The 18,532-nt window shown below is 38.9% G+C and overlaps 1 protein-coding gene across 6 annotated transcripts in view; it reads right to left on the bottom strand.

The window, feature by feature from the left end:
• Positions 1 to 18,532, bottom strand: part of trappc11 (trafficking protein particle complex subunit 11) — a 74,860-nt gene that overhangs the window by 33,092 nt on the left and 23,236 nt on the right. For 4 of the 6 annotated variants that reach the window (XM_069940402.1, XM_069940382.1, XM_069940393.1 and 1 more), the window contains 6 exons: positions 17,618 to 17,688; positions 5,557 to 5,656; positions 3,730 to 3,803; positions 2,571 to 2,667; positions 675 to 808; positions 332 to 479 (listed from right to left, as the gene is read on the bottom strand). In XM_069940402.1, coding sequence (XP_069796503.1) covers positions 332 to 479; positions 675 to 808; positions 2,571 to 2,667; positions 3,730 to 3,803; positions 5,557 to 5,656; positions 17,618 to 17,688 — 624 coding nt within the window. Of the gene's footprint in view, positions 1 to 331; positions 480 to 674; positions 809 to 2,570; positions 2,668 to 3,729; positions 3,804 to 5,556; positions 5,657 to 9,560; positions 9,676 to 17,617; positions 17,689 to 18,532 lie in introns of all 6 variants that reach the window. The other 2 variants (XM_069940411.1, XM_069940431.1) reach the window with 1 other exon arrangement.

The raw sequence follows: 18,532 nt of genomic DNA on the forward strand, positions 1-18,532 counted from the left end.
CTAAGGTCAACTTGACCCACAATCTTAGTGCAACGTGAAATTCCTGCCATCCATAATAGATTCTAACTTGAGCCCTAGGGGTGAAGTTAACATTTACAAGGAGTTTCTCACTACACTTCAAACCCACTTATGTCACACTTAAGCATTAATCAGAGAGTAATTATCACACCAGTATATGTTTTATAACAGCTTCACTCAAAACACAATGGAAATCTTTGAAAATAATTAAATCAAGATACCGTGCATAATAAATTGTGTTCAGAAGCAATCTCAGTTTAATGAAAAACAATGCTAAAAAGGCAAACTTCACTTTTTTGCTAACTTAACATACATCATGGTTGCAGAGTTGGTTTGCCAATTGTTTGCGTTCTTGAGCATAATGTGCTGCTTGCTGATAATAGAAGCCCGGGTTCTGGGTTTGAATTGCTGTCAGACCAAGTTTAATGGCTTCATCAAACAAGTCCCCAAACGCTTGAAATCTTAAAATTGGAAAACAACACAAATAAATCAGAAATATCCCACAGCAAGTTCATCAAGATAAATAATAATTGACAATCAAAAATATAAAGAAAGAGGATGTGCATGGCTTGGACCACAATTTCTGTACATTAATTGCTACAAATTACAAATTATAAAATCCAATTGAGAGGCAGGAAGAGTCAGTAGAATCATACTGTTTAGTCATCCAAGCAGTGTGTTCAAATGCCAATTCTGCACTTCCAATCTTCTTTTTGCACAAATCCACATGTTTACGAAACTGGGCGATGGCATCCAATGGAGCATTATGCTGGAAGCATAAACGACAAATCTGGAAAAAGAACAACAGAATGTGAGTTTTCCCCTCCCCCCTTTCAATTTTAGCTCAAGATATTTAGCTTACATTAGTCAGAAATTGCTTGAACTGAATCAATGGGTTTTTAACTTTGGTTTTATGAAGCATCAAATATGGGATTATATACATGTCAATCATGATTCACATGAGAAGGATACACAAAGGCTTTAGAATGATTTGGAGAGATTGAGCAAGTGGACAAATGCACAACAGATTTAGAAGGATGTGGATAAATACATTGTTAACAACTACGAGGGCAAAATCTGTCATGCTGATTATCTGAACAGAGACATTTTAGGAAAGGGGAAGGTACAATAAAACCTGGGTGTTTTTGTACACCAGTCAGTAAAAGAAAGGATGTATGGCTTCACAATGAGTGGATTTCAGAATCAGAATTTATTACAGCTTGGTTTACATTCCTAAAAGTAGTGGGAGGGAGAGGAGTAAAAGTTCGAATCATATGCCATTTAGAACTGAGATGAAGAGAAATTTCTTGAACCAAAATGTGAAAAATCTGTGGAAATCTCTACTGTAGAAGGCACCTGAGGTTAAATATTTAAATATAATGGAGTTATATACAGCTCATGATGAGAAATCAAGGGATATGGTGAGAAATTTAGAATGAGGTGGTGAATTTGGATGACTAGCTGTAATCTTATTGAACGAAGAAGACAAAGTGCAAGTGACCTGTTTCTATCCTCTAAGCTTTTAAGTTTCTTACTCTATAGGGCGGCTGACCTGCCAAGTTTTCCAATATTTTCTATTTTTTTCCCCAACTGCTACAGTTTTTTTTTTAAACTTCTCAAGCAATTACACATTAGGTGCTTTTAAGCTGCAGCACCTGGGTGGCCCTCCTGGGACCCAGGTCTGATTAATGGGGCAAAGGTGCCTCCAGCACCTTTTAAGCTGAGGGGGGATAGCCCCAGTAAATTGCCATCCCCCACCAGCTGTCAATCTCCCTCCCACCATCAATCGCGCTCCCCCTGCCCCTGCGGCAGCCGACCCCCTTCCTCTCTCCTCCGCGGCAGCCGACCCCTCTCCTCTCTCCCCCGCGGCAGCCAACCCCTCCCCTCTCTCCCCTGTGGCAGCTGACCCCTCTCCCGTTAATCATGACACACCCCAACCCCTACACATCAACCTCTCTCCCCCCCCGATTGTGGCCCCCACCAGTCCCCCTCCCAGCAATGACCTCTCACCCCACCCCACTTCTCCACCAAGGACCCTGGCAGTGATCCCTCTCTCCCCCTGATCACCGCAGACACTTCAGCCGGGGTTTCACTGTGACGCCAGCGCGCAAGTGCTGACGTCACAGGAGTGACCAGGTTGGCCATTTTGCTGTTCAAACTGCCGTTTGACACATCCTGGGTAAGTTTAACTGGCTTCCTGGACTACCTCAGCGGTAGACCAGGGACCTGGTTGACTTTGGACAACGTTGACCGGGTTGGACTCTTTCAAGCTGCCTTGTGAGTGGGGTGTTAACCGGGCAAATTTCCTGGTTAACTCTATTTTACAAGACAGTTTGAAAGAACCAAGTGTTTGTCAGGTTGTCAAGTGACGGGAAACCTTTGGAATCTACAGGCTATCAGATTTTTATCTGTTAATTAAGCTATTTTGCTTTTAAAGACAGACATTCGCAGTTAGTGCAATATCTACTTCTTGCTATTCAGCTCTCACAAGGCTATTAAACTTGGTAATCAGTGATCAAAATAAAGTTGTAACTAGCAAGCTGCATAGTCACCTTATAGTTGATGAACCCAGCCATGGTCTTGATTTCAAGCATGTTGGTCTCATGGGCTCTAAGTTCATGTACAAGGTTGTATGCTGTCCTATAGTTTCTGAAAATAAGATATGTAAGCACTCCTCTCAATTACAATATTAATATTTAGAACTGTTTTAAAGAAGGCAACATTATATCAAGTGTCAGATTACAACAGCACGGTTAGTGTAGTTATTAGCACAACGCTATTACATCAGAGATCAGGGATCAAATCTGCCACTGGCTGTATGTTCTTCCCGTGTCCTCATTTGTTTCCTCTAGGTGCTCCAGCATCCTACCACAATCCAAAGATCTATGAAGTTGGTAGGTTAATTAGTTGCATAGGTCTATTTGGGCAGCATGGGCTTGTGGGCCTTTTGCATCTCTAAATTAAAAAATCCTAAATATAACATTATTATTGGTAACAACGCTCTGATACAATATAGAGGCTATCACTCAGCCACACCAATTTAGTTTTGCATTTAGTGAGACATTACAACAAAATGTCAAACTAACAACTGAAGTAAAATGTCAAACAGCATTTCCACCTTATGCTCCTGTGAATGAAGCGATGTGTTTTTATTCATCCTGAAGTGTTCCGTGCATCCGGAACACTCTGGTTCTACTTGTATGTGCTTTCAAACAGAGCTTGGAAATTATTGTTTGTCTCAACTTTCATGCATTGCAAAATGGAGAGAGAGAGAGAGAGAGAGAGAGAGAGACACACACACAGATCTGAGGAAACTAAGAGAAAAGTTGTTAAATGATTCTCAAGCTAATGAGCTATAAATTGCTCCATGTTTTGAAAGGACTTTGAATAAATAACATTTTTGATAATGAAGGAAAAAGTGTATTTTATTATTATTGTATTTCCTCTTGCACTGAATATTTGATGAGCATTAGGCCCAAACATGGCCACGAAACAGTCCCTTTGAATATAAATACCTGGTCAACAATCATCAATTGCACGTAAATAAAACTAATTTGAGAGCTTCCAACAAGCCAAATGCTTGCATGCAAGTCATTAAAAGTAGAAAATGACTAACATTCTCTTCCAGTATGATTTATAGGATTTTTTATTTGTATTAAACTGTATTTGGGTGTTAAAACTGCGAAGAATATTAATAATTAAAAGTCTTACTTCAATGCATTTTGTGTATCTTGCTTCAATTCACTGAAGAAAGCAGTTTTGAACTGATGTCTCACAAATAAGAGCTACCAAAAACAAAGGGATAGGTTATTAAACTTTTAGACCACAAAGATCAAACTCACGAGTGACATTCTGGAAACTTCTTACTGGGAACAGAGTCCTAAAGTGGTGACTTTACATTTCTAAATGCACACAATTAATGTTTCAATCACTTCAGAGGAGATTTTAATTGGGTTATGTTCAAGTAATATACATTACATAAGTTTCTACATTTATTGCACAAAAATCCTTTGGTTCAAAAGCTGCATTCTGGTATTTTTTTTAAATAAAGCAAACCCCAAGGGAGGGGGGGGGTTTCCTTTTTTTTCTCTTTTTCTTTTTTTTCTTTCTTTTTCTTTTATATATATAAAATATCATTCATGCTTAGTTTATTGTTATATGTTACTTATTATCTGTATTTTGAATGAATAAATAAAGTTTTAAAAAAATAAAGCAAAGCAAATAAACCCATTGGCCTGAAATTGAAAATGATTGTCCTCAAATTAATCTTGATTATATTTATCTAAATTCATGCAAGAAATATTTAATCACAAGCTAACCAAAAGGCTATGCTTGTTATCAGAATATGCTTCACAATCCAGATTGCCTCTGGAATTTTCCCAGTACTCAAATCCTGTTCTACAAAATATTAAATATTTAGATATCCAAAATGTATCTATAGGCAATTCAAACAGATAATGCTACCCTAAGTTTCCAGTCCTTTTGGATTGTCCACAAGGTGCCCTGGAATTGAACAAGAATTCCTCCACTTGGTGATATCACAGAACAGGGCCTGGATGATTATTTGTTTACTCATTTTACTTTCAATGCAATTATGACAAGCCCTGGAGAGTGTGTCTGAACAGAGACACCCAAGGGTAGCAAGGGGCACAAGTTAATGAACATTACATTGGTATTACAGTACAACTCCAATTATCCCAAATGGTTGGGACCGGCCTAAGCCAGTTCTTTCTGAGAACTGGTCATTTTTTAAAAACAGTCCTGAAGCAACAGCAAATCTCTTGCATCAATGTTTAAACAACAACAAACAACAAGGGAAATCTCTTTAAGCATTAAAATAAAGTTTAATTCTCACCCAAAAAAATGCCGTCCGCCACCAATTGCCAAGACGAACCCAACCACCACCGCCAATCCCTGACACAAACCCTCTGCTGCCGCTGATCCCGGGCCGGTGGAACATTCACTGGAGAGTCTGCGACCTCCTGCCTCCCTGGTCACCGGAGCTCCTGATGACGGAGTCCTGACTCTAAATCCTCCCCTCAGCCTACCGCACACACACACACTGAGGAAGTAGGCTGAGGGGAGGATTTGGAGTCAGTGTCTGGTGTGCCAAGGGGAGCGAAAGCCACTGAGCCCGGGGTCACGCTCCTGGGAGGCTGCTCTCCTCGATGATGCCTGGACTAGACATTCTTCTGACCTCTCGTGGCTGGGAGACAGTGGCACACAGTTTGAGAGGGAGAATTGGAGAAAAATGTCAATGGGGGAAGGTCAAGAAGAAAAAGAGTGAGGGGAGAAAGTTACCTGAAACGAGGACAACCGCCGTTCTAATTCCACGTTGGGTGAATTTTTTTTTTTAACCTGTAAGGTCAGCTCAGCTCCGAAAACAAAATTTTGGATAAATGTGGATTTCAGAGAATCCGATTTCAGATAATCAGACTTGTGCTGTATATGCATTCAAACTGAGTATTAGTTATTTTCTACTCCTTCTCTTTCTTTCCAGCACATTATCATTTACTGAAATGCTTCAATTATATTTACCTGATGAGTAGTTTTATTCAAGAATTCCTTATGTGATTTAACTCTCCGGATCTCGGTGTAGTAATATGTCTGTGCATGTTCATAAAAGGCATTCTCTAGTCTGCAAGTAAAAGAACCACTTGTGTTACATTTCACATGGAAAATACAAATTTAAATTAATAGATAGGTAGCAATAATTCAGCATCCATGCCCCTTCTATGAAATACATTGAATTATTTGGAGAAATGAACAGCATCAATTAGAACTTTAATTATAATAACTGATGAGCCTTGTTATGTTTGAGACCATGTGGAGGATAATCCTAGGTTTAAATTTGAAAAAGTGCAGTTAATTAAGTATCAAGACATTAATTAAGAGTAGAAGTCTGAATGCAAGAACCCACAAGACTGGTTTCTTTGATCTAATCAAAGTTTTTTTTTTAAAAAGCACATAGGAACAAGGAGGTTCCACAGCAGAGGCTCCTGACAGTTTATATACAGTGCAAATTCATCAAATACAGTAAACCTCCAATAAGCTGGCATCCGAATGCATCCGCATCAGAATTCCTGCCTTACTCATTGTAGCACAAATAAAAGCTTTCACGACTGGAGGGAGAACACATGCTTTTATTAGCTTATAAAAGAGGGGAGGGTCTTACAAGGGTCTTCAGTAGGGCTCTGAGTTTAGGCGGGAAACTTGTGTTATATACGGGTAGATGGGGGCGGAGTCTGGAGGAGGAGCACAACCCATCACCACTGAATCTCAGTTCACTGCATTCACCCCTTCCTGCAGAATTAGGGCCTGTGGATAAAGACGGAGAACACAGACACAACAAAAAAAAAAAAATCCTGGAGGAGCGCCTCAGCACTGGTGGGCCTTGGGCTCCTTGGGTCTCCTGGTCCCCTCGTAGGGGAGGCACGGTGCGTGGTAGTGTCTCCGGTTCTAATGACAGAGGGGGAAGACTTTTCTTCCTGAACCAAATCTCCCGAGGCCCTGATTGGAGGTGGTGAGAAAGGGTTCTGAATGTCTTCCCTGTCTTCCGGGTACTCCACATAGGTGTATATGGGATTGTCATGGAGCAGTCTCACCATCTCCAACAGGGCATCAGTTTTGCTTCTACTCACATGCTTTCTTAGGAGGACCAGACCTGGTGTGATGAGCCAGGTTGGGAGCATGGTTCTTGATGCCACTCTCCATTCATAATTGAGGAAAAGCTAGTGAGAGGTCGCATTGGTCGCAGTACAGAGTAGCGACCAAATGGAGTGGAGCGCCATGGGCAGGACATCCTGCCAGCGTGAGTCTGGAAGGCCTCTTGACTTGAGGCCAATTTGTCAGCTTTCTAGACTGTGCCATTTTCTTTTTCAATCTGCCTGTTCCCCCAGGGGTTGTAGCTTGTAGTCCTGCTGGATGTGGTGCCCCTTGCCAGCAGGTACTGACGTTAACTCCTCGCTCATAAATGATGAAACACAGTCACTATGGATATAGCGGGGATACCTGAACAGGGCAAAAATAGAATCTAGGACCTTGATAACCAAGGAGGTGGAGGTGTCTGGACGTGGTATAGCGAACGGGAAGCGGGTGTACTCATCAACAATGGAGAGAAAGAATGTGTTCCCGTTCGTGGAGGGGAGAGGTCCTTTAAAATTGTCACTGAGCTGTTAAAATGGCCTGGATGACTTGATCAGGTACGCCTTTGAGGGCCAGTAAAAGTGCGGCTTACACTCCATGCAGACCCAACAGGACTCGGTCATTTCTCTGATATCTTCCATTGAGTAGGGGAGATTGCATGCCTTGATAAAGTGAACCATGCGGGTAACCCCTGGATGGCAGAACTCATTATGCAGAGACTGCAGATAGCCGGTGTGTTCTGAGGCACAGCTTCCTCTGGATAAGGCATCTGGAGACTCATCAAGGGCATCTGGCCACTTGGTGATGTCATAATTATAGGTGGAGTGTTCGATCCTCCACCTAACAATTTTGTCATTTTTAATTCTGCCTCTCGAACATAAATGCAAAAGTGCGCTGGTCAGTGAGGAGCGTAAATTTCCTACCAGCCAGATAGTGCCTCCAGTGCCTGATGACCTCCACAATGGCTTGAGCCTCTTTCTCCACAGAGGGATTCCGGAGCTCATGGCCTTGCAGGGTCGAGAAAAATGCCACCGGCCTGCCTGCCTGGTTAAGGGTAGTGCCCAGAGCCACATCCGAAGCATCATTTTCCACTTGGAAAGGTACATTCTCATCCTCCATGTGCATGGTGACTCTCACAATGTGGCTTCAGACATAGGTAAAAGCTGTTTGGGCTTCAGTCAAGATGGGGAAAAGTAGTGGATTTTAAAAGGGGGCGAACCTTATCGGCGTATTTAGGGACCCACTGGGTGTAATATTAGAAAAAACCCAGGCATCTCCTCAAAGCTTTCATGGTCCTTGGAGTATGGAGTTCTATGAGGGGGAGTATCCTATCAGGGTCGAGGCCAATAATACCATTCTCCACCACGTAGCCCAGGATAGCTAGTCATTTAGTCCTGATCACACACTTGCTAGAGTTATAAGTGAGGTTCAGGGCTTTCGCCATGTGGAGAAAGCTCTGAAGGTTGGCATTATGATCCTCCAAGGTGTGGCCACAGATGGTGACGTTATCAAGGTAAGGGAAGGTAGCTTTCAACCTATACTCGTCCACCATCCTGTCCATCTGCCTCTGGAAGATAAAAAACTCCATTGGTAATGCTGAAAGGGAAAATCCAGAATTGATAGAGACGGCCGTTTGCGTCAAAAGCAGTATAGGGATAGTCTTTAGAACGGATCAGCAGCTGGTGTTAGGCAGCCGTCAGGTCAATGGTCAAATAGACCTGATACTGTGCAATATCATTCACTATCTCTGAAATTTGAGTAAGAGGGTATGCGCCAAGAGTGTGATATTATTAATTGTTTGGCTATAGTCAATTACTCGCTTGGACTTATTTTCCCCCTTTTACTACCACCAGTTGCACTCTCTACAATGCTAGGTTCAATGATTTTCTCACTGAGAAAGCATTAAGTCTCAGAATTTATGAACTCCCCATCAGAGCACTGTACCACCTGCTCTTTGTAGCAATCAGCTTGCAATCCAGAGACGGGTTTGGGAAGAGGGGTTGGGGAGTTGATATTAAATTTGGAGAGACTGCATGTAGGCTCTGATTTTAATGGCCCACCATTCCAAGCCGTTATGGGAGGGAAGGGACCAGAATACTCCAAGGTCAGGCTTTTGAGATGACACAAGAAGTCAAGACCCAATAGTACTGGAGCACAAACAATCAACAACACTCCCCCCCCCCGCCCCCCCGCCCCCCCGCCACAAATGTACAGTACAATGTTCTTGGATACAAGTAGAGTGTGAATGAGACACTAGAAACATACAGTAATTGGAAGGATTCTGCTTAAGTTTGTATTCCCGAACAGTATGAGAGTCTATGAAACTTTCTGTAGAGCCTGTTTCAATTAAGCATCTAGTTGAGTGTCCGCTGAGCTAATATGACTCCTTACTGCAACATTATACAGCTGTTTAACTTATCGAAAAGGTGAAATAACTGTGCTTAGGTATCCATTGTTGTAACATCAAATAGTCTGGAATATTTGGTAGTCCACCACTATCAATGTCCCAAGGTTGCCAGATCAAGGTTTTCTTGCAAATACATCCGGGTTATAAAATAAAAATAATCCATTTGCTAAAAATCAAATTAATAATGGATGCTAAAAATATTGAGAACAGGAAACATGTGGAAACAGAAACTGAATTATAATTTTAAACTGATGATTCCATGGACGAGCAGATGAAAGTAGTTCAGATGGTTTTCCCGATTCTATTCTCCCATAATAGTGTTTTTTCGTTTGAAATATGTCCAGTAGCTTTTGTGGACAGCAGATTAAAAAAAGAAAAAAAAGTACACCATTGATGGTGTACCAAATGAGAGAAAATATTTGACTCTTGCGCAAAATTACAACTTGGGAGTAAGAAATGGGGAAATCATCAGGAATGCAAGCCACCTTACCTGATTATGTATCCCACAAGATGATCTGTATGAGGTAGCACAAATAAAGACTTTCCTGATAGGTCACAGGCATTGCACAAGGCGGCTGCTCTTTCTGAAGCAACTAAATCCTCACCTTGGAAGCAGTAAAAAAAAATGAAAGAACTATTTCATCTAAAATACAATGACGTTCAACATCTTTTATTCCCAAATACACCCAATTAACCCACCAAACCCATACGCAGGTCATGGGGATAATGTACAAGCTCCTTAAAGATAGTGCTGGATTTGAACCCAGGTTGATGATGCTGCAGTAGCGTCACACTAACCACTACGCTGCCTTGAATTTCATAAAGGCCTTCTTCATTGCAAAGGATACATTTTGAGACCACACGTTGTAAATGGACAAAAATAGAAAATACTAGAAATAACTCAACAGCTGAAGCAGCATGTGTCAGGACGGTCAACATTTCAATTCAGGGTCTCTTCATCAGGAAAGGAAGTGAGAAAACAGGTGGGTTTAAAGCTACAGAAAGAAAGCTCTCTGACCTGGTCCTAACTCTCTCTTCCCACAGATGCAGCCTGACCTACTGACTATTTCCAGAATTGTTTATTTTTATTTTTCAGCATCTGCAGATCTTTTTTAATTTTCACATGCCTAAAATGGGATTATGTTCCACACTTTTATTGGATCTCACTGGAGGCCAAAGACAAAAGTTAGACTTGTAGTGAGATTTAAATTTTTTTTTTTTTTTTTTTAATTTTTTATTTTTCACACCATAAATCACAATAGCCATGATATACACTTTTTCTTTTCCACACATTTACAGTGACTTTTTCTCCCTCCCCCCTCCCTCCTCCCAAGCCACCCCCCCATCCCCCCCCCCCTCATCCATTTTAGTTATACAATCTAGGTTGCATTAATTCAGTTAGACAATGTTGTCATTCAACAAAAATACACCAGAAATTCTACTGAGTCCATTCTTTTCTTTTCTTCTCCTTCCATCAACTTAGGTAATGTTTGTTCCCGGTAGGTTTTCGCTATTGTATTTAATGTAAGGCTCCCATACTTGTTCGAATATTTCAATATTATTTCTTAAACTATATGTTATTTTTTCTAATGGAATACATTTATTCATTTCTATATACCATTGTTGTATTTTCAAATTATCTTCCAATTTCCAGGTTGACATAATACATTTTTTTGCTACAGCTAGGGCTATCTTAACAAATCTTTTTTGTGCATCCTCCAAGTCAATTCCAAATTCTTTATTTTTTATGTTACTTAGGAGAAAGATCTCTGGATTCTTTGGTATATTGTTTTCTGTTATTTTATTTAATATCTGATTGAGATCATCCCAAAATTTTTCTACTCTCTCACATGTCCAGATTGCATGAATTGTTGTTCCCCTTTCTTTTTTACATCGAAAACATCTATCAGATACTGTTGGGTCCCATTTATTTAACTTTTGCGGTGTAATGTATAGTCTGTGTAACCAATTATATTGTATCATACGCAGCCTCGTATTTATTGTATTTCTCATCGTTCCAGAGCATAACTTCTCCCATGTTTCCTTTTTTATCTTTATATTTAAATCTTGTTCCCATTTTTGTTTAGTTTTACCATTTGTTTCCTCATTTTCCTTTTCTTGCAGTTTAATATACATATTTTTTATAAATCTTTTGATTAACATTGTATCTGTAATCACATATTCAAGGTTACTTCCCTCTGGTAAACTCAAGTTGCTTCCTAATTTATCTTTCAAGTAGGATCTCAGTTGGTAATATGCCAGCGCTGTATCTCCCGTTATATTGTACTTATCTCTCATTTGTTCAAAGGATAAGAATCTACTTCCTGAAAAACAATTTTCTATTCTTTTAATCCCTTTTTTTTCCCATTTTCTAAAGGCAAGGTTGTCTATTGTAAAAGGGAGTAGCTTATTTTGCGTCAATATTAGTTTTGGTATTTGGTAATTTATTTTATTTCTTTCTACATGAATCTTCTTCCATATATTGAGGAGATGGTGTAATACTGGAGAAGTTCTATGTTGTACCAATTTTTCGTCCCATTTATATAATATGTGTTCAGGTATCTTTTCCCCTATTTTATCTAATTCTAGTCTCGTCCAGTCTGGTTTTTCCCTTGTTTGATAAAAATCTGATAGGTACCTTAATTGTGCGGCTCTATAATAATTTTTGAAGTTTGGCAATTGTAAGCCTCCTTGTTTATACCATTCTGTTAATTTGTCTAGTGCTATCCTCGGTTTCCCCCCTCTCCATAAAAATCTCCTTATTATTTTCTTTAACTCTTTGAAGAATTTTTCTGTCAGTTGTATTGGCAATGCCTGAAATAAGTATAGTATCCTTGGAAAAATGTTCATTTTAATACAGTTTATCCTTCCTATCAGTGTTAGTGGTAGCTCTTTCCAATGCTCTAAATCGTCCTGTAATTTTTTCATTAGTGGATTGTAATTGAGTTTATATAATTGGCCTAGATTTTTGTTTATTTGCACACCTAGGTATCTTATTGCCTGCGTTTGCCATCTGAATGGGGATTCCTCCTTAAATTTTGAGAAATCCGCATTATTCATAGGCATTGCTTCACTTTTATTTACGTTTATCTTGTATCCCGACACTTCTCCATATTCCTTCAATTTCTTATATAGTTCTTTTATTGATAGTTCTGGTTCTGTTAAGTACACTATCACATCATCCGCAAACAGACTGATTTTATATTCCCTGTCTTTTATTTTTATTCCTTTTATATTATTATCTCTTCTTATCGATTCTGCTAGTGGTTCTATAGCTAGCGCAAACAATAATGGTGATAGTGGGCATCCCTGCCGCGTTGACCTGCTTAAGTTAAATTGCTTTGATACATGTCCATTTACTGTCACTTTCGCTAACGGTCCCTTATATAATGCTTTAATCCAATTAATATACTTCTCCGGTAAACTGAATTTTTGCAATACTTTGAACAAGTAATTCCATTCTACTCTGTCGAAGGCCTTCTCTGCGTCTAAAGCAACTGCTACTGCCGGTGCTTTATTTCCTTCTACTGCATGAATTAAGTTAATAAATTTACAAATATTGTCTGTTGTGCGTCTTTTTTTGATAAATCCAGTTTGGTCTAAATTTACCATTTTCGGTACCTGTTCTGCTAATCTGTTCGCTAATAGTTTAGCTATTATCTTATAATCTGTGTTTAGCAGAGATATTGGTCTATATGACGCTGGTGAGAGTGGATCTTTCCCTTGTTTTAGTATCACTGTAATTATTGCTGTTTTACATGAATCTGGTAAGTTTTGTGTCTCATCAATCTGGTTGATTACATCCAGGAGGGGCGGTATTATTAGGTCTTTAAATGTTTTGTAGAATTCTATTGGGAGTCCATCCTCTCCTGGTGTCTTATTATTTGGTAAATTTTTTATTATCTCTTGTATTTCTACTGTTCCAAATGGTTCTGTTAATTTATTTTGTTCCTCTATTTGTAGTTTTGGTAGTTCAATTTTAGTCAAAAATTCATCTATTTTCCCTTCTTTCCCTTCGTTTTCGGTTCGGTATAATTGTTCATAGAATTCTCTGAAGTTTTCCTTAATTTCTTTTGGATTATATGTAATTTGTTTGTCTTTTTTCCTTGTTGCCAATACCATTTTCTTAGTTTGCTCTGTCTTAAGCTGCCATGCTAGGATTTTGTGTGTTTTTTCCCCTAGTTCATAATATTTCTGTTTTGTCTTCATTATATTCTTCTCCACCTTATATGTTTGTAATGTTTCATATTTTATTTTTTTATCCGCCAATTCTCTTCTTTTGGTTGTATCTTCCTTTATTGCTAATTTTTTTTCTATGTTTATTATTTCCCTTTCCAACTGCTCTGTTTCCTGATTATAGTCCTTCTTCATCTTGGTTGCATAACTTATTATTTGCCCTCTAATGAATGCTTTCATTGCGTCCCATAGTATAAACTTATCTTCCACTGATTCCGTATTTACTTCAAAGTACATTTTTAATTGTTTTTCAATAAATTCTCTAAAATCCTGTCTTTTAAGTAGCATGGGGTTTAATCTCCATCTATACATTCTTGGAGGGATGTCTTCTAGCTCTATTGCCAATAACAGGGGTGAGTGGTCCGATAATAGTCTAGCTTTATATTCCGTTTTCCTAACTCTCCCTTGTATGTGGGCTGATAACAGGAATAGGTCTATCCTTGAGTATGTTTTATGTCTAGTCGAGTAGTATGAGTATTCCTTTTCTTTTGGGTTTTGTTTCCTCCATATGTCCACAAGTTTCATTTCTTGCATTGATTTAATTATAAATTTGGTTACTTTGTTCTTCCTGTTAATTTTTTTCCCCGTTTTATCCATATTTGGATCCAAATTCAGATTGAAATCCCCTCCTATTAGTATGTTCCCTTGCGTATTAGCTACCTTCAAAAAGATATCTTGCATAAACTTTTGATCTTCTTCGTTAGGTGAATATATATTAAGTAGATTCCAAAGCTCTGAATATATCTGACATTTTATCATAACATATCTCCCTGCTGGATCTATTATTTCCTCTTCTATTTTAAATGGCACATTTTTGCTAATTAATATAGCCACTCCTCTTGCTTTTGAATTATACGATGCTGCTGTTACATGTCCTACCCAATCTCTCTTTAATTTCTTGTGCTCCAATTCAGTTAAATGTGTTTCTTGGACAAATGCTATATCTATTTTTTCCTTTTTCAGTAAATTTAGTAGTTTCTTCCTTTTAATTTGGTTATGTATTCCATTAATATTTAGAGTCATATAGTTCAGCGTAGCCATTTTATATTTTGTTTATCTTCTCTTTCCGTTTTTCCATCATTACCTTTCCTCCTTTTCCATTTCTGTTTTCTTATTTTCAACTCTTTACCAGACAACATTCCTACAACATCCAACATTTTCCTTATTCTCCTATTTCTATCTTCTTTATTCCCAATCTCCCCTTCCCCTCCTGAGTTGCCCTTTATTCCTTGTCGGACAACCACATCTCCCCTCTCCATTTGGATTTGCGAATCCACTCGCAAGCGTCAACTGATTTTGCAGTGACCGCTCTTTTCCCCCCACCCAGCCCCCCCCAGAAAAGATTTCGTTTTTTATATGTCACAAAGGTCACTCTTTTAGTTCCCTCCTTATTCTCTCTATTCCATTACCTTCCCTTATTAATTCTTGTCTATACTCTCTATGTTTTCCTCTAATTACAGATACTTTCACATATGCCCATTGTCTCTATTCACTCTTATACCTCTTTACCCGCATACATATCAATCGTGGTCATTTTTACCCTCCTTACCCGTCTTCATCCCTCAGTCTATTTTTGTCTTTACCCACATACATATCAATCGTGATAATTTTTGCTCTCATTACCCGTCTTCATCCCTCAGTCTATTTTTGTAATTGTTCTGCAAATTTTCGTGCTTCTTCTGGATCCGAGAATAGTCTGTTTTGTTGTCCTGGAATAAATATTTTCAATACCGCAGGATGCTTCAGTGTAAATTTATATCCTTTCTTCCATAAAGTCGCTTTTGCTGCATTGAACTCTTTTCTCTTCTTTAGGAGTTCAAAGCTTATATCTGGATAAATGAAGATTTTTTGCCCTTTATACTCCAGTGGTTTGTTGCCCTCTCTTACTTTTTCCATTGTCTTCTCCAGTACCTTTTCTCTTGTAGTATATCTTAGGAATTTTACTACAATAGATCTTGGTTTTTGTTGTGGTTGTGGTTTAGGGGCCAATGCTCTATGTGCCCTTTCTATTTCCATTTCTTGCTGTAGTTCTGGACATCCTAGGGCCTTAGGGATCCATTCTTTTATAAACTCCCTCATATTCTTGCCTTCTACATCTTCCTTAAGGCCCACTATCTTTATGTTATTTCTTCTGTTATAATTTTCCATTATATCTATTTTTTGGGCTAGTAATTCTTGTGTCTCTTTAGTTTTTTTATTAGATTCCTCCAATTTCTTTTTTAAGTCTTCTACCTCCATTTCTGCTGCTATTGCCCGTTCTTCCATCTTGTCCATTTTTTTCCCCATTTCTGTTAAGGTCATATCCATTTTATTTATTTTCTTTTCTGTGTTGTTTATTCTTCTTCTTAAATCATTAAATTCCTGTGTTTGCCATTCTTTAAATGACTCCATGTATCCTCTAACAAGAGCAAGTACCTCCTTTACCTTGCCTTTCTTTTCTTCTTCTATTTCCCTGTACTCTTCCTCTTCTTCTTCCTCTAGGTTGACCATCTGTTGTTCCTTTGCTGCCCTTTCCTCCTCTTCTTTCTTGTTTCCATTGTCTTCTGTGGTCTCTTCTTGCTGCAGGTGTTCTGCAGCTGTCGTTGCCGGCTGTGGAGATCGACTCCCCAGCTGGTCCCCCCTCCCGTCGGTGTGTTTTTTTTCATGCGCGGTTGCGCACTTTTACTCGGCTCTGTGAGCCATTGTTGTAGTTCTCTTTCTACCGACCTGAGGTAGTGGGGTCCTCTCTCCACAGCGGGCCTCTTCGGACAGGTAAGGCCTTCACCTTTTTCCTCCGTTGTCTTCTCTTCCTCTCTTCTTTCCGTTGATTTTGATTTTTCTCCTTTTGTCTCCATCTTCTTTCCACCTTTATATTCACTTTTCTTTAACTTGTATTTCTGTGCCTTTGTATTTTCACTTGTTTTTCCCGACTTTTCTGGAGAGGGCTGGAGTTCACCGTCCGGCCACTACTCCATCACGTGACTCCTCCTGTGAGATTTAAAATTAAAGTGACAGGCAAAGAGAAGCTGAAGCCAACAATATTCAGCAAGAGAAATGGTTGATCAAGTCAGTAAAAAAGTGTCCCAACCAAAAACGTTGACTGTCCATTGTCTCCAAAGGAGTTGTGTGACCTGCGAATCCCTCCCATTTCTCATGGCTTGCTCAAGATTACAGCATTTGTAGTTTCTTGCATTTAAAGTGTGAGGCATTTGGCAGTTTCTTGCATTTAAAGTGTGAGGCATTTGGCAGTTGAGCATCATCCTAAGGGACTGCAGGGGGTATTCTGCAAACTGTCAGTAGGTTTCTCCAATGTGGAGAAACCACATTCTGTGCACTGAATATTATATACTAAAAAAAAATGTGTGCTTTATCTGAAGAGGTAACAGAGCAGATATGGTACCTCCTGTAGTTACAACCTCTGTTCAGCATACATGGATTTCCCCAAAAATCCAGTCCCCCATCACTTTAATTCTCCATAACTATCTAATCCTAACAGGTGGCCAGTAATGCACTGTTGCCTTGAACAAGTTCAAAGAATGGCAACCCATCTGTCTGGAAATGTTGGCACCTTTGCAATTTAATTTAATGTAATCACCTCTCTCCAGAGATATGGCTACACCTTTGTTTCAATTTGTTTCTCTGTTTTCATCTCTAAATGTAAATTTTTTAAGTAATTGTTACCTTGAAAACCATCATCTGCACCTACCACAAAAAGTTCCTTTGTTCCTCCCATTTCCACAACATACTTTTCCAGTACAGATGAAGGGTCATCGACCAAAAATGGTGACCCTGTTTTTTTCTCTCCACAGATGCTGCCCTGCCCCACTGAGTGTTGATCATTAGTTCTACATTTGTTTCCAATTTATGGGATCTGCAGTTTTTTGCTGCAATTATATTTTAATTGGTATAGCTTTTGGATTTTGTTCTGAAAATTGGCTGAAACTGCTTCAAGTTCTCTTCTTGCATTTCTTTACTTATTTTGAATATTACAAATAAAGAAAAAAAAAAAATCACTTCCATGTTGTTGCTGAACGTTCAAGAGAATTTTTTAAAAATCAAGATCTGAACTTGGGTTAAGGTTAGTGGAGAAGCCTGTTCAAATCCACCACTATATGTGAGGAATTTGTACATTCTCCCCCATGACCACTCAAAGTTTTCTCTGGGTTCTCCGGTTTCCTCCTGTAATCCAAAGACATGCAGATTAGTAGAATTAGTCACAGGGGTGTATTTAGTTAATGTGGGCTCATGGTCTGTACCTCTGAATTAAACTGAATGAAGATTTTTAAAAGCAGCAATCCAAGAAAATGAAGTCAAAACTTAAGTAAAACATACCTGGTGGTAATGGAGTTTTCTTCTGTATCAGGACAACAGCAACCTTTGTGTTTCTTCCCTGTAAACTTTGTCTGAAACCACAAAATACATAATATTAGTGTGACATTGATGAAGAGTAGAGGACAAACCAAACAATTATTTATTTGGTATGCTGAAGTTAAAGCTTGATTGAGCCAACAACCTCTACATAATAATGAGCTAAATATTTTAGTAATAATAATGCCATTATGTAATTGACCAGCAATAAACTCTGCAACCCTACTGACCAACTTTTAAAATTCTCTCCAAGAAACACCCACTCTGTCAAATTTTCATACAGCCTTTTACAAGTCCATCTACAGCACTGTGATTATTACATTGCATAACTGCAATTTGTTTTCGCCTGGCAAAAGACGTAAAGCTTCACAGAGGCATAAAGTAAACAATGAAACACTGAAAAATACTTTGGTTTTATGTACTGAATAAAAATAGGCGATTGTAGCAAAGTATTCAATACTAAGCTACAACAGACATCAAGTTGATGTATAAACAAGGAAGACATTGTGCAGTCAAATGCAAGACTGACATCTCTAGGCTTATATACGTCACTGCTTCTGTCACATGGCCAGGAAGTGATGTAATCAGTGATGTCATCAGCTCAGGTATAAACCTATGTTGGATGCAGGTCAATTTCCCAAGTTTTCCACAGCATGTCTGCCATTTTGGGAGCCAGTTCACTTGCTGGTAAGTGGGTCGCCACACAGTATTAACTCTTGTGCTTTATCCAACTCATCTCCTGGGTTTGGTTTTCCTAAAGTGGCCTTTTAGAAGTGACTAAGTGTAGACTTGCAAAATACTTGTGCTTTGTCCACAATGACCTTTGAGTTCGCAGATGCATGCCATTTCTTTTTTTTTTAATTTATTTTTCACACCATA

This window comes from Narcine bancroftii, chromosome 1 (assembly GCF_036971445.1).
Source record: "Narcine bancroftii isolate sNarBan1 chromosome 1, sNarBan1.hap1, whole genome shotgun sequence".
In the NCBI taxonomy this organism is placed as follows: Eukaryota; Metazoa; Chordata; class Chondrichthyes; order Torpediniformes; family Narcinidae; genus Narcine; species Narcine bancroftii.